A 15,937-nucleotide genomic window follows, 5' to 3' on the forward strand; every position below is an offset into this window, starting at 1 on the left:
AATCTTATGTACTTTATTTTATGCATTTAAAACCATTATTCTGAGAAGTGGTCCACAGGCTTCATCAGACTTCCAGAGCAGTCTTTGACACAAAAAAAGGTTCTAGGAATCCCAGCCCTAGATCATGTTAAAGCTGTGATTTCCCCCTTTAACCTAATCAGACCCTCAACATTACTGACTATGAGTCTGGCAGCCTACAATTTGAAGTTGACGTTTGGCAGTTGAAGAAGTTAAAAAAGAGTAAGGTTCTTGCTACTTCCTTGACCAGCTTCCTGAAGTTGTAGGTGTCAGGAGTTTGAGATGAGGACCTACCCAGTCCAGTGCAACCTGGGAGGAGCCAGAGAAGGGAAACATAGGTGTGCCCCATAGCAGACAATGTCCTACCTGTTTCCCTGTCATGAAGGGGTGATTACAAGGGGAAGTAAGTGTCTGAAATTTCTGTTAAGTAAGTGATTTCAAGACTGGTGTCTGTTAATTGGCAGTCTGAGAATCAAAGGCAGCGGCTATCCAAATAGAGTCAGTGGAATTTTTGTGAGATGAGAGAGAGGGGAGTGTGAAGACTGCAGTGACCAAAGGCAGAGCCTTGAGGAAGCCTGGAAGGTGAGGCACAGACTGAGCCACAGTAGTTGTGTTATTGCTGGCGCGTCCCTGTCACCTACCCCAATTGCCAGAAAGGAGGTAGCTGTGGTGAAAAGCCAGACATTATCCAGAAAAGTGATCCATGAGCTCCCTCATGGTTTCTATTTCATACACCAAAAAACGTGTGCCCAGGGATGCTGGATGACCTATCCCACTCATCTGAATTCTAGAAACACCAGCAACATCATGGGGGTGGCTCCTTCCCCTTCCCCTGTCATCTCAGATGGGGTAGGCGTAGGGGTGTAAAGCTCAGGGGAGTAGCATGGAGAATTCAAAGCACTCAAAGTTAAGCATTTGGCCCAAGAAGGTTCCTTTGTACAGGTCATGGGACCATAGCTTTAAAGCCAGAGTGGAATCTCAGAGATTGTGGTAGACTTGGCAGCTCCATTTCCTATACCCACTTCTGGGTCACAATTTAAGGGCAGAGAGGGGTACTTTTGGTTAAGAGGGAACATAGGGCCTGAGGAGCAATATTGCTTCTGGTCCCAAGGTGTCAGGAATCTTGAAAAGCCAATTCAATTGCAACCCCAACAGATCTGGGGCTGTTCCTGGGCAAGGACCAGAGAGCAGAGCAGGAGAATGGGAATGACACCTTTCCCTAGATCACCCCAACTTGAAGGCACCAAAAACTTCCAAACTCCCTGAACAAGCTCTGAAAATAGCAGAGCAAAAAGCTGAAGATTGGGATAGTAGCCCTCCTCTTTCCATGCCAGAAACAGAGCCCAACTTTAACATAAATTCAAAGTCAAGAAATAGGCTGGAAAAATGATCAAACAACAAAAAAAGAACCAGACAATAAAATCTACTACAGTGACAAGGAAGATTGAGACAAAAACAATGAAGTCAAAACAGTTATGGGCAAAGCCTCAAAGGGGAAAAAATGTGAATTAGAAACAAGCCCAACAAGAATTCCTGAAAGAGCTAAAAATTATTTTGAAAATAGAATAAGAGTGGTAGAGGAAAAATTAGGTAAAGAAATAAGAGTGAAGTAAGAAAACTATGAAAAGACCATTAAGAGCTTGGTAAAAAGGTCACAAAAATTACTAAAGAAAATAATAGCTTTAAAAACAGAATTGGCCAAAAGGAAAAAGAGGTACAAAAGTTAACAGAAGATAATAATTTCTTAAAAATTTGAATTGGGCAAGCAGATGCTAATGACTTCATAACATATCAAAAAACAATTTAAAAAATAAAAAAAATAAAAATAGAAGAAAATGTGAAATATATCATCAGAAAAACAACTGACCTAGAGACTAGATCAAGAAGAGATCATTTAAAAGCCATGATTAAAGAAAAAATTCACTATTTGACAAAAATTGCTGGTAAAACTGGAAAGCGGTTTGGCAGAAACTAGGTATAGACACATATACCATGTACCAAGATAAAATATCAAATATGTCAATATTAAATATATCAAAATGGATATATGATTTAGACATAAAAGGTGGTATCATAAGCAAATTAGGGGAAAATGTACCTGTCAGACCTGTGGATAGGTGGAAGAGTTAATGACCAAAGAAGAGATAGAGAGGATCACAGGAAGTAAAATGGACAATTTTGATTACACGAAATTAAAATGTTTTTGCACAAAACACAGGCAGCCAAAATTAGAAGGAAAACAGGAGACTGGAGGAGAGGGGGAATTACAACAACTTTCCTTGATAAAGGTTTAATTTCTCAAATATATAGAGAAATGAGCTAAATTTATAAAAATATATGCCATTCCCCAATTGATAAATGGTCAAAGGATATATACAGGCAGTTTTCAGAAGAAATCAAAGCTATCAATAGCCACATAAAAAATACTCTAAATCACTATTGATCAGAGAAATGCAAATTCAGACAACTCTGAGATACTCACCAGATTGGCTAACATGACAGAAAAGGAAAATGACAAATGTTGGAAGGGATAGAGAAAAATTGCACTGCATTGTTGGTGGAGTTGTGAGCTGGTTCAACCATTCTGTAGAACAATTTGGAACTACATCCAAAGGGCTATAAAACTGTGTATAAACTTTGACCCAGCAAAACTACTATTATATTTGTACCTCAAACTGGTCAAAGAAAAAGGAAAAGGGTCTATAAGTATGCAAATTTTATAGCAGCTCTTTTTGAGATGGCAAAGAATTGGAAATTGAGGGGATGCCCATCAATTGGGGCATGGCTGAACAAGTTGTGATATATGATTGTGATGAAACACTACTGTGTTACAAGAAATGATGAGCAGGATGGTTTCAGGAAAACCTTGGAAGACTGATATGAATTTAGAAGTGAAGTAAGAAAAACCAGGAGAACATTGTACACAGAAACAGCAGATATTGGGGGAAAGTGTGGATAGCACTAGAAGAGTGGTAATGGAAACAGTGACATCAGGAAGGAGCCAGGTCTCAGTGAATGCTGTAAAATGGAAGGAGTGAAAAAGGAAGTGGTTTAAGATGAAAGAAAGTCTGTTGATTTTGGTGTAGGCACTCTAGCGGGCATAGTAGAAGGGGACAAGCAGATCTGGAACAGGACATTGGCTAGATAGAGTTGATGGGGAAAGGAGTAAAAGATGGGTGGTTGGGGATGGGCACCAGGGTTTGTACATTGACAGCAAGGGATTCCAATAGTCACTGAGACAGGAAGAGGATTAGGGAATGGGAGTATGTTGACAAATTGAGGGATGAAATGAATCCATGCAGAGCACCAGTGGATGGAAAGAGGTCTTTTGAGGGGAGTTGGGTGAACACATTATGCAAGCTTCTCCCTTATTGGTAAACTCCCTGGTGCCTAACACAGAAGCCGATATTCAATAGAACTCATACAGAAATGGTCTCTCTCTAACCTTTAGTCTCTCCCTATCTACTGGCTCTTTCTCTGCTACCTTGAAACATGTCTATGACTCACCATCTTTCCCTTCACTTGTTCCACCCATCCCAGTAGCTATCATCTATATTTCTAATCTCCTTTTTTGCAGCTCTCTTTGAGAAAGTATCAGTGCTTCCCCTTCTTTTGTTATTCTTTTCTTCACCTTCTGATCTAATCATTCAGCTGAAAATGTCCTCTCTGAAGTTATCCATGGTCTTTTAATCACCTAATCTAATGACCTTTTTTTCTTTCAATCTTCACCCTTCTTGACCACTCTGCAGCATTTGACACTACTAATGACCTTCTCTTGCATACTGTCTCCTCTTCAGGTCTTCAGGACACAGCTCCCTCTTGGTTCTCCTCTTACACATGTGACTTCTCCTTCTCAGTTTCCTTTGCTAAACTTTTAACCCTGTCATGCCCACTAACTATGGCCATCCCCCAAACCTCTGTCCAGGGCCTTCTTCTCTACTCCCTCAGGGAGCCTACAGAGTATAACTGAATTCCAACACGTTCATTCAATTACAAAAAGCCACTGTTTTATCCACCCACATAAGAGTTGTTGGAACATTCAATACAATACAATGTAATGCAATACAATACATATTACAAAAGTACAATACCTATTATTAGGAGCCTACTATGTTCTAGGTACCACACTAAACATTGGGGATATAATAATTAAAATAAAAACATTTCCTGCCCTCAAGAAGCTTATATTTAATGAGGGAAGACAACATCCAAAAGGAGGAGACATCAAAGATGAGAGACTGACTAGGGCCACGACCATTTCTATTTGACCTCTAGTGAAAAAGACAAGAGACTGAAATGATAATAAATGATTAACTTAATAATGACAACAAATTGGTGTTTAAGAAATTGCTTTATGTACATTATCTCCTTGAGCCTAGAAACAAGGGGATAGGTACAGCAGATAGTATCAGTCCCATTGTACAGATGAAGAAACCTGATGCTCATAGAAATGGTCTCTTGCCTGTGGCTACAAAGCTGGTGTCAGAATGTCAAACCAGAACTTCCTGTCTCTAGAACACTACTCTTTCCAAAGAGGGAAACAACAGTAAAAGAAGATCAGAAAGATTCTGGCCGAGGAGCTCTTGAGAATGTTTTCTAGTGGACCCCCTACTAACCTGGTAGGGGCTGATCTGGTCCCTCTCTGGGACACAGGGAAAGAAAGGGGTCCCTGTCCCCACTCAGAGAAGAAAAAAGAGAAGACAAAGTTTGATCAGGGGAGACTACAAGGTGCTTGGGACTCCATGGGTTTAGAGTCAGGAAGACCTAAGTTCAAATCCTCTCTCAGATATTTACCAGCTGTAAGATCTTGGGCAAGTCTTCCTGCCTCCCTTTCTTCGACTATAAAATGGGGATAATGATAACATCTACCATCCAAGATTATGAGATAATGGGGCTGGCAGTAGATAAAGGAGACACAAGTATAGCACATAGGGCTGGCTGCAAGGGGCACCTACATGCCTAGAATTCTGGGAGGGATATGTATGCAGGACCTTCAAGAAGTAGGCTCTGGGTTCATATGTGTTGAATTGAGCTTGAGTCGCTCAGCAGTATAGGCAAAGAGTAAGCAGTCACTGCAAGATGCATTTGTCTGATTTAAATATGGAGTTGGCAGCCGTTCGGGTAGATGAATTTGGAACTTAAGATGAGAACAGCAGTAGTAGCCTGAGAGTCAGTGTGAAGCAGTGATCGCAAATGAGAGTAAATTCATTGCTAATCACACACACACATACACATATACACATACTCTCTCTCTCTCTCTCTCTCTCTCTCTCTCACACACACACACACACACACACACAGCATATGCCAATACAGAATAAACTATGATGAAAAGTTCTAAGATTGCTCTTGTTCAGGACGACACATCTAAATCAGAGGACCTAACCTCCCTCCCTCCATGTTTCTGTTTTGGAAGAGAGCTCAGGTCAGGGACTGAGTGACCTAGGGCACTGGTCATTGTGTCCTGAGAAATCTGATAACACTTTGATCTGACTCTTAAGGGCTCAGGGCTTAGAAGCTACAGTCAATGAGTTGACATCTCTGCCAGGAGGCTTATGGAACCATGATCATCAATTTGGAACTGGAGGGGATCGTCTAGACCAATTCCCTCATTTTACAGTTGAAGAAAATCAGGCCCCCAAAAGGGATAACTTGCCCAAGGTCAAACCAGTAATAAGTGACAAGCAGGATTTGAACTCAGGTCCCAAGACTCCAAAGTCAATCAGGTTTCTGCTAAAACATACTGGGTTTTGTTTTGTTTTGTTTCCAGCACGTGATAGTGATTCTCCTTTAAATACACATCAGAAGATAAGTAAACCTACTGCAGCCTAACACTAAAGCCCATTTCTGGGCTTGGCGTCTCCTTCACCTCCTCCCGCACCCCTACCAGTATAAGCATACCTCAGAGATAATGTAGGTTACATTCCAGACCACCATAATATAGTAAATATCACAATAAGGAGTCACAGATTTTTTGTTTTTCACTACATATAAAAGTTATCTTTACACTAAACAGTACTCTATTAAGTGTGCGATAGTATTCTGTCTTTACAAACGTGCATACCTTAATTTAAAAATATTTAACCGCCAAAAATGCCAACCATCATTTTAGCCTTCAGTGAGTCACAATCTCTTTGCTGGCAGAGGGCCTTGCCTCGATGTTGATGGCTGTTGACTGATCGGGCCTGGGGTTGCTGAAGGTTGGGGTGGTGGTGGCAATTTCTTAAAAGACAACAATGAAGTTTGCTGTATCAATTCACTCTTCCTTTCACTTTGAACACTTAGAGACCGTTGTAGGGTTATTAACTAGTCTAATTTCAATATTGTTTCTCCGGGAACAGGGAGGCCCAAGGAAAGCAAGAAAAACAAGAAGAGCGGGTCAGTGGAGCCGTCAGAGCACACACATTTATCAGTTAAGTCCACTGTCTTCTATGGACATGGTCCGAAACAATTAACAATAGTAGGGCCAAAGATTGCTGATCACACAATGAAAAAGTTTGAAATATTGTGAGAATCACCAAAATGTGACACAGAGACACAATGTGAGCACCATGTTGTTGGGAAAATGGCACTGATAGACTTGCTCCATGCAGGGTTGCCATAAACATTCAATTTGTAAAAAACACGCTATCCACAAAGGGCAATAAAACGAGATATGCCTGTACTCTTAGACTGTTTTTTTCAAATGCTGATGTCTACTGCTGATGTCTACCCCTGATCCCTCAGCTCAGTTACTCCTACTACTACTACCACCACCACTACTACTACCACTACTACTACCACTACCACTACTACTACTGCTACTACTACCACTACTACTATCACTACTACCACTACTACCACTACTACTACTATGACTACTACTACTACTACCACTACTACCACCACCACCACTACGACTACTACTACCACTACTATTACCACTATTACCACTACTACTACCACTATTACTACTATTATTACCACTACTACTACCACTACTACTATTACTACTACTACTATTACTACTACTACTATTACTACTACCACTACTAACTACTACCACCACTACTACTACCACTACTACTACTACTACTACTACTACTACTACTACTACTACTACTAGCTAACATTTATATGGCACCTACTATGTGTCAGATGGGGCAAGTGACACAGTGGATAGAGTGCTGGGGGCCTGGAGTCTGGAAGACTCATCTTCCTGAGTTCAAATCTAGCCTCAGACGTTTATTAGCTATGTGACCCTGGGCAAGTCACTTAACCTCATTTGCCTCAGTTTCTTTACCTGTTAAAACTAGGTGGAGAAGAAAATATCAAACCATCCCAGCATCTTTGCCAAGAAGAGCCCAGATCGGATCATGAAGACCGAACGACATGTGGCAGGCACTGTGTTAAGTACTTTACAAATACCATCTCATTTGATCTTCACAATAACCTTAGGAGTTAAGTGCTATTATTATCACCATTTTACCATTGAAGAGACTGAGGCAGGAAGAGGTTAAATGACTTGCCTAAGACCTCCCAGCTAGTAAGTGTCTGAGAGAGAATTTGAACTTAGGTCTTCCTGACTCCAGAGCATGAGCTCTATCTGCTGCACCACCTAACTGCACCCAGGTTTTCTTGATGACAAAGTCAATGCTGCCGCCACTACATTGGAGCTGTGTTCAGTTCTGGGAGCTATGTTTTAGGAAGGACAAACTATGAGGGTGTCCAGAGGAAGAAGGTCAGAATGCTGAGGAACCTGGAAATCATGGTTGAAGGAACTAACAACGTTTAGCTAGAAAAGACAAAGACTGGAGGTAGCCATACTCAAAGGATTTTCCTGTGAAAGAGGGATTCAGTTTGTGCTGCTTGATCCAGGGGGCAGAACTAAAAACAATGGGTGGAAGTAGCGGAGAGGCAGTTTTAGATTCTGTGTCTGGATGGTTGTGTTCCATGTCATTTTCCCTGAGGCTGCAGTGGGGGAGGGGCAATGTGTGTGTGTGTGTGTGTGTGTGTGTGTGTGTGTGTGTGTGGCGGGGGATGTGGGCAGTTTGGGGGGTAAAGAGCCAAATTGTGTGGGATTAAGAGCTCTACCTCTCTCTTTTAAGGGGTCACACTCCCATGGATAAACCCAGTCACACAGGCACAGGTCCAGAGCTGAGAAGGGAGACCCTTAATATAAAGTGGGAAGCTATCACATCCCAGCCCTGTGGACCCAGCAGCAATTTTGATTTTTAAATTAGGGAAAACTCTCTAACCATTAGGGCTGGGAGCAATAACAGTGACTGGCTTTACATACAGTACTCTAAGGTTTGCAAAGCCTTTTATCTTGATTGTCTCTTTGGAGCCTCATAATAACCCTTAGAAATAGGTACTAACCCTGCCTATTGAAGAAACTGAGGCACAGAGAGATTAGGTGATTTGTAGGCAACTAGTGCTCATCAGAAGTGGGGTTTGAGCCCAGGTCCCTCCCTAATGTGAGTCCCTCACTCCATGCCCCCCACGCTACCCTGTTCCCTAAGGAATAATGTAAATATGATGTAGTTTGAGGTAAGAGTGAGCACTAAGAATAGGGGATCCTAGAAGGCTTCACAGAGGAGGTTACTGAACCTTGAAAGAAGATGAATGGGATGGATAATTGTGAAGACTTCAAAGGGTATGTCTAAGGGAGTAGGAGAGGTTTGGGATTTGGCCTTGTGATTCTGGAAGGTCAGGGCCTGAAGCTGTGGGCATGCCCTTCCCCCTCTCTCTCAGATGTTAGAAGATAATGAACTTCCTGTGAGCTATCTGTTCTCTGCTCCAGGAAGGTCTCTCCTCCCCCCTCCCACCCCATTTCTTCTCCTAGACTTTCAGACACCACCCTGGCAGTTGAGTTCCGATAGAGAAAACCTGAATGGACCAGATCAACCTTGGTCCTCTATCTAGTTTTCTCTCCTAGACTGTAAGCCCACCTCCCAGCCAATGGTGAGAAGGGATAGAGGTGGGTGGGTATCTTTTCATTAAGAATATAAATTAAGCCTCTCCGAGCTCCAGCCCCGCGACTGGTAACATGGCTAAATGCACCAAGAAGGTTGGAATTGTTGGTAAATATGGAACACGTTATGGTGCATCCCTCAGAAAAATGGTGAAGAAAATTGAAATTAGCCAGCATGCCAAGTATACCTGCTCCTTCTGTGGCAAGACCAAAATGAAGAGACGGGTTGTGGGTATCTGGCATTGTGGATCCTGTATGAAAACTGTAGCTGGTGGTGCATGGACCTACAATACCACCTCTACAGTCACAGTCAAATCTGCCATCAGAAGACTGAAAGAATTGAAAGACCAGTAAAATCTTCTTATCAGATACCTGTAGCCCATAGTCCAACAATAAATGGGTTAATTTATGGAATAAAAAAAAAGAATATAAATTAAGGCAGGTTCCCTTTTACCTTGCTTCCTCCATTATGGAGGTGTGCCCAAATCTTGCAAGGTTTGTAAAATAAATTTACTTTGTTTCTCCTAAAGATGTCTCTCCTATTATTTAAAAATTATGTCCCACACAGATTTGGAGGTCCTACCAAGATTTGTACTCTCCATGTGGGCAGGCACCAGACTCAGCACTTAGCCAGCGCAGGCACTGGAGACTTCTCCGACTAGCTGAGCGTCTGAGGGCAGGCCTGGTCTCACTGGAGATTCACTAACTCGGAGGAGAGGAACTTGGAGAAGCAAAGTAAAAGGGGAAAATTTGAGTGCACTATGCGCTGAGTGGAAATTGGCTAGCTGTGAAATTTTCAGTCGGGAACAGTCATATGCCATCCGTGTGACCTAGGGTAAGTCCTCAGTGTCCCCTTTCTGTGTGACCCAGGAGTGTCAACTGACAGATTTAAGGACTCTGAGAAGACACTGGAGGACTGAGCTAAGATTGTGAGGTCTTAGAAAAACCAAGCCACCTAGCCCAGGAGTGCCAGGGGATTGGAATTTGTGGGGTTTCTAACCCGGAGACAAGGGCAACCTGTCTCTTGTAAATTGGTTGCAAATCTCAGCGCTTGGACAGTCCTGGTGCGCTGTACCAAAGTAGAAAGGAATGGCCCTAGAAAGAGCTCTTAAAATATTAAAATATTTGACTCAGGTGGGGAAAAGTGGGTTTCCCCTGGTGCTTCAAGGAAAGGCACTACCCAGGAGGGAGAGAGATTTGAAAAAATTTTCTCTTTGGGAGATGTAGGTTGATTTGCATTTCAATGGCTTTCTCTGCTTAAATGTATTTTTTTTAAATGTTGGAAGTGGGTCTGAATTTGAATTCTAAATTGTTTGTGTGAAATGTCTGTCTAACTAATGTTTTGTCTGTGTTTTTTGTTCTATGTTCAGGTAAAAATGTTTGACTCTAGGAGACTGAAATGGGCTCCTTTGGTATGAAAATTGTTAGATAAGGAATCAGAGCTGAAGCTGCTAGCTGGGAAGGCTGGGGGATCTGAATTAAGGGTTGGTTAGATTCTAAAGGGAAAAAAATCTGTGTATTTTGTATTGAGTTAGTCTATCTAACATCAAGCAAGTATTTAAACTGCAGAAGAGAAGTAAAGGAGTCTGTATGAAAAATTGGATGACCACTTTAAAGAGGTTCAGTGGTCTGCTTAGGATGTGATTAAAAATTGTTGGTCATTTTAACCTTTAAGTTTTAAGGTAAAAAGAAAGCAGCTGGGAAAAGGAAAAGCTGGGTAAGTATGTAATTTATTATTCACTTGAAATGTTTGAGGTAGTTTGGGTCAAGATTAGGGAAGAAAGATTGAAATTGGAATGCAGAGGCTAAAAGTTTCAGGAAAAGTTGGGAAAGAGAGAGATAGAAGCTAGAGATAAAGGGATTTAGGTGGGGGGTTGTAGAATGGCAGCTTGAGACTGCCTGGCTAGCCAGGAGTCCATGTGCTGCTCTTAGCCTTATCTTTCTTAAGAGTCCAAAAGGTGTTTTTTGGAAGAGAAGTGCCCACACCCCTTCCCACTCAAAATCCTTTTAGGCATTTTATTAATTGCCAGTATGCATAAGATGAAGCTTGGAAAATGCAGGGTGCCAAATTCAAATCTGGATGGTTCATAAAAGCAGATAATGATATGAAATAATAAAGTTTTTATTTCTTTTATAAGTTCATTCATGGCCAGGCAAATATTCCTAATACTTGGGCCAGAGGTAGTGGGTGTTGAAGAATATACAGCTAAATAAATAAAGTATATTTAAGATATTAATGCATTAATATATGTTAAACATGTATTTATATATTAATGTATCAATATAGAAATACCAGAAGTAATAGGATCAGCAATTCCTGTATGTGATAACCTGGAAATGCAATTGATGTCATTTGAAATTTATTGTTTCTGTATTTCTAAAATTCTCTTAGATTGTGAAGTTTGAGAAGACTATTGTGTGATTTTAGTCTGAGTTTGGTATATGTGAATTGGGTGCTTTTAAAGGATGTGATGAAAATTTGGTAATTTTATTTTATTTTATTTTTACCTATTAACTTACTTTCTTATTTATTTGCATATAACAACCCATACAGACCATCTATTCAGGCATTGTAGAATTCACTCGATATCCATGCAAGGAGTAAAATCCCAGATCCTTGAATTCTTTTTTGTTTGTTTGTTTTTTTCTTTTTTTTCTTTTTCTTTTTAGTTTGCAACACTCGGTTCTACATAATTTGGAGTTCCAGATTTTCTTCCCTCCCTTCCCTTTCCCTCCCCAAGATGGCATGCAATCCCATATAACTTCCATTTATAACTTCGCATTGAATTAATTTACACACTAGTCAAGCTGTGGAGCACAACCATGACCAATGGAATGAATCATGAGAAAGAAGAAACAGAACCAAAAAAAAAAACACAACTCAAAAACAAATACAAAAGAGAGAAAGAAAAGGGGAGGGAGAAAAAGGTGAGCATGAAGTGTGCCTCGATCTGCATTAATACTTCATAGTTCTTTCTCTGGATGTAGATAGCACGCTCCATCGTGAGTCCTTTGGAGCTGTCTCTGCACATTGTGTTGCTGAGAAGAGCAAAGTCTGTCAGGGTTAGTCCTCACAGAATCCATATATCTGTGGTTGTGTATAATGTTCTTCTGGCTCTGCTCTGCTCACTAAGCATTATGTAGTGTAGGTTTTTCCAGGTTGTTATGAAGTTCATATCATCCCCATTTCTCACAGCACAATAGTATTCCATTACCTTCATATACCACAGTTTGTTCAACCATTCCCCAATTGTTGGGCATCCCTTTAATTTCCAATTCTTAGCTATCACAAAAAGAGCCACCATAAATGTTTTTGTACATATGGGTCCTTTTCCCACTTGTGTGATCTCTTTGGGATACAACCCTAGAAGTGGTATTTCTGGGTCAAAGGGTATGAACATTTTTATAGCCCTTTGGGCATTGTTCCAAATTGCTCTCCAAAATGGCTGGATCAGTTCACAACTCCACCAGGAATGTAACAATGTTCCAATTTTCCCACATCCTCTCCAGCATTTATCATTTTCCTGTTTTTTTATTTTAGCCAATCTGACAGGAGAGAGATGGTATCTAAGAGTTGTTTTAATTTGCATTTCTCTAATCAGTAGTGTTTTAGAGCATCTTTTCATATGCCTATAGATATCTTTAATTTCTTCCTCTGAAAACTGTCTGTTCATGTCCTTTGCCCATTTCTCAATTGGAAAATGAATTGAATTCCTATATATTTGGTTCAGTACCCTGGATATTTTGGAAATCAGGCCTTTATCAGTGACACTAGTTGTAAAGATTTTCTCCCAATTTTCTGCCTCCCTCCTAATCTTTGTTGCATTGGCTTTTTTTGTACAAAAACATTTCAATTTAACATAATCAAAATTATCCATTTTGCATTTTGTAATGCTCTCTATCTCTTGTTGGGTCATGAATTCTTTTCTTTTCCATAAATCTGATAGGTAAACTATTCCTTGATCTCCCAAATTGCTTATAGTTTCAGCCTTTATTCCTAAATCATGAACCCATTTTGACTTTATTTTGGTATATGGTGTAAGATATTGGTCTATGCACAGTTTCTGCCCTACCATTTTCCAATTTTCCCAGCAGTTTTTGTGAAAGAGTGAATGCTTAGCCCAGAAGCTGGCCTCTTTGGGTTTATCAAAGAGGAGATTGTGATAGTCGTTGACTTCTCCATCTTGTATATCTATCCTATTCCACTGATCCACAACTCTGTTTCTTAGCCAGTACCAGGTAGTTTTGATGACTGCTGCTCTATAGTACAGTTTAATATCTGGCATGGCTAGGCCACCTTCTCTAGCATTTCTTTTCATTAATACCCTAGATATTTTAGAACTCTTGTTCTTCCAGATGAGTTTTGTTATTATTTTATCCAGCTCTGTAAAATAATTTTTTGGTAGTTCAGTGGTATGGCACTGAATAGATAGATTAATTTAGGTAAAATTGTTATTTTGATTATATTAGCTCACCCTAACCATGAGCAACTGATATTCCATTTATTTAGATCTGACTTTATTCGCGTGGAAAGTGGTTCATAATTATGTTCATATAGGCCCTGGGTTTGTCTTGGCAGGTAAGCTCCCAAATATTTTGTACTGTCTACAGTAACTTTGAATGGAATTTCTCTTTCTATCTCTTGCTGTTGGGCTTTGTTAGTAATGTATAGGAATGCTGAGGATTTATGTGGGTTTATTTTATATCCTGCAACTTTGCTAAAGTTGTTTATTATTTCAAGTAGTTTTTTACTTGATTCTCTAGGATTCTGTAAGTAAATCATCATATCATCTGCAAAAAGTGATAATTTAGCTTCTTCTTTTCCTATTCTAATTCCTTCAATTTCTTTTTCTCCTCTTATTGCTACAGCTAATGTTTCTAGCACCAAATTGAATAGTAGGAGTGATACTGGACATCCTTGTTTCACCCCTGATCTTATTGGGAATGCATCTAGCTTATCCCCATTATAAATGATGTTTGTGGATGGTTTTAAATAGATGCTATTTATAATTTTAAGGAAGGTTCCATTTATTCCTATGCTTTCTAGTGTTTTTAATAGGAATGGGTGTTGTATTTTGTCAAAGGCTTTTTCTGCATCTATTGAGATGATCACGTGGTTTCTGCTAGTTTTGTTGTTGATATGGTCAATTATGCTAATCATTTTCCTAATATTGAACCAGCCTTGCATTCCTGGAATAAATCCTACCTGGTCATAGTATATTATTCTGGTGATAAGTTGCTGCGATCTTTTTGCTAATATTTTATTTAAAATTTTTGCACCAATATTCATTAGGGAAATTGGTCTATAATTTTCTTTCTCTGTTTTGACTCTACCTGGTTTGGGCATTAGTACCATATTTGTGTCAGAAAAAGAATTTGGTAGGACTCCTTCAGCTATTTTCCTAAATAGTCTACAAAGTATAGGAATTAATTGTTCTTTAAATGTTTGATAGAATTCACGTGTAAAACCATCTGGCCCTGGAGATTTTTTCCTAAAGAGTTCATTGAGGGCTTGCTCAATTTCTTTTTCTGAGATGGGGTTATTTAGAAATTTTACTTCCTTTTCTGTTAACCTGGACAATTTATGTTTTTGTAGATATTCATCCATATCTCTAAGGTTGTCAAATTTATGGGCATACAATTGGGCAAAATAATTCCTAATTATTGTTTTGATTTCCTCTTCATTAGAGGTGAACTCACCCTTTTCATTTTTGATACTGGTAATTTGATTTTCTTCTTTCTTTTTTTAATCAAATTGACCAAAGGTTTATCAATTTTATTGTTTTTTTCATAAAACCAAGTCTTTGTTTTGTTTATTAATTAGATAGTTTTCTTGGTTTCAATTTTATTAATCTCTCCTTTGATTTTCAGTATTTCTAATTTGGTATTTAATTGGGGATTTTCAATTTATTCTTTTTCTAGCTTTTTCAGTTGTATGCCCAAATCATTGATCTCCTTTTTCTCTATTTTATTCATGTAAGCATTTAGAGATATAAAACTTCCCCTAAGAACTGCTTTTGCTGCATCCCATAAGTTTTAGTATGTTGTCTCATTGTTGTCATTCTCTTGAATGAAGTTATTGTTTCTCTGATTTGTTCTTTGGCCCACTCATTCTTTAGAATTAGATTATTTAGTTTCCAATTAATTTTTAGCTTATTTTTCCATGGTTCTTTGTTACAAATAATTTTTATTGCATCATGATCTGAAAAGTATGCTTTGACTACTTCTGCCTTTCCGCACTGGATTTTGAGGTTTTTATGCCCTAATACATGGTCAATTTTTGAGTATGTGCCAGGTACCGCTGAGATGAAAGTATATTCCTTTTTATCCCCATTTAGTTTTCTCCAGAGGTCTATCATATCTGCCTTTTCTAAAATTCTGTTCACTTCCTTAATTTCTTTCTTATTTATTTTGAGGTTAGATTTATCAAGTTCAGAAAGGGGAAGATTGAGGTCTCCCAATATTATACTTTTGCTGTCTATTTCTTCCTGTAACTCCCTTAACCTCTCCTCTAAGAATTTGTATGCCATACCACTTGGTGCATAAATGTTAAACAATGATATTGCTTCATTGTTTGTGGTGCCTTTTAGCAGGATGTAGTGTCCTTCCTTATCTCTTTTAATTAAATCTATCTTTACTTTTGCTGAGGCGCAATATATTTTACTCCAGCCTTTTGCCTTTACCCTGTGTGTATCCCCCTGTTTCAAATGTGTTTCTTGTAAACAGCATATAGTAGGATTGTGGTTTTTAATCCATTCTGCTATCTGCTTCCGTTTTATGGGAGAGTTCATCCCATTCATGTTCACAGTGATAATTTCTATCTGTGTCTTTTTCTCCATCCTATTTTCCCCTGTTTATGCTGTTATTTCTCCCTTTCCCCTTCCACTCCTCAACAAAGTTTTGCTTTTGACCGCCACCTTCCTCATTTTCCCCTCCCTCTTTATTCCGCTCCCTTGTCTTACCATT

The 15,937-nt window shown here is 39.4% G+C and overlaps 1 protein-coding gene across 1 annotated transcript; it reads left to right on the top strand.

Moving 5' to 3' along the window:
- The first annotated feature begins 9,032 nt into the window (after positions 1 to 9,032).
- On the top strand, positions 9,033 to 9,325 carry LOC118838952 (60S ribosomal protein L37a-like). The gene has a single exon (XM_036746333.1). The coding sequence runs from the start codon at positions 9,047 to 9,049 to the stop codon at positions 9,323 to 9,325; it is 279 nt and encodes a 92-aa protein (XP_036602228.1). The 5' UTR covers positions 9,033 to 9,046.
- Positions 9,326 to 15,937: the final 6,612 nt, after the last annotated feature.

Source organism: Trichosurus vulpecula, chromosome 2 (assembly GCF_011100635.1).
Source record: "Trichosurus vulpecula isolate mTriVul1 chromosome 2, mTriVul1.pri, whole genome shotgun sequence".
Classification (NCBI taxonomy): domain Eukaryota; kingdom Metazoa; phylum Chordata; class Mammalia; order Diprotodontia; family Phalangeridae; genus Trichosurus; species Trichosurus vulpecula.

What these genes read in the sequence shown, in the direction of transcription:
- LOC118838952 (XM_036746333.1), top strand. Translation starts at nt 9,047, where the DNA reads ATGGCTAAATGCACCAAGAAGGTTGGAATTGTTGGTAAATATGGAACA.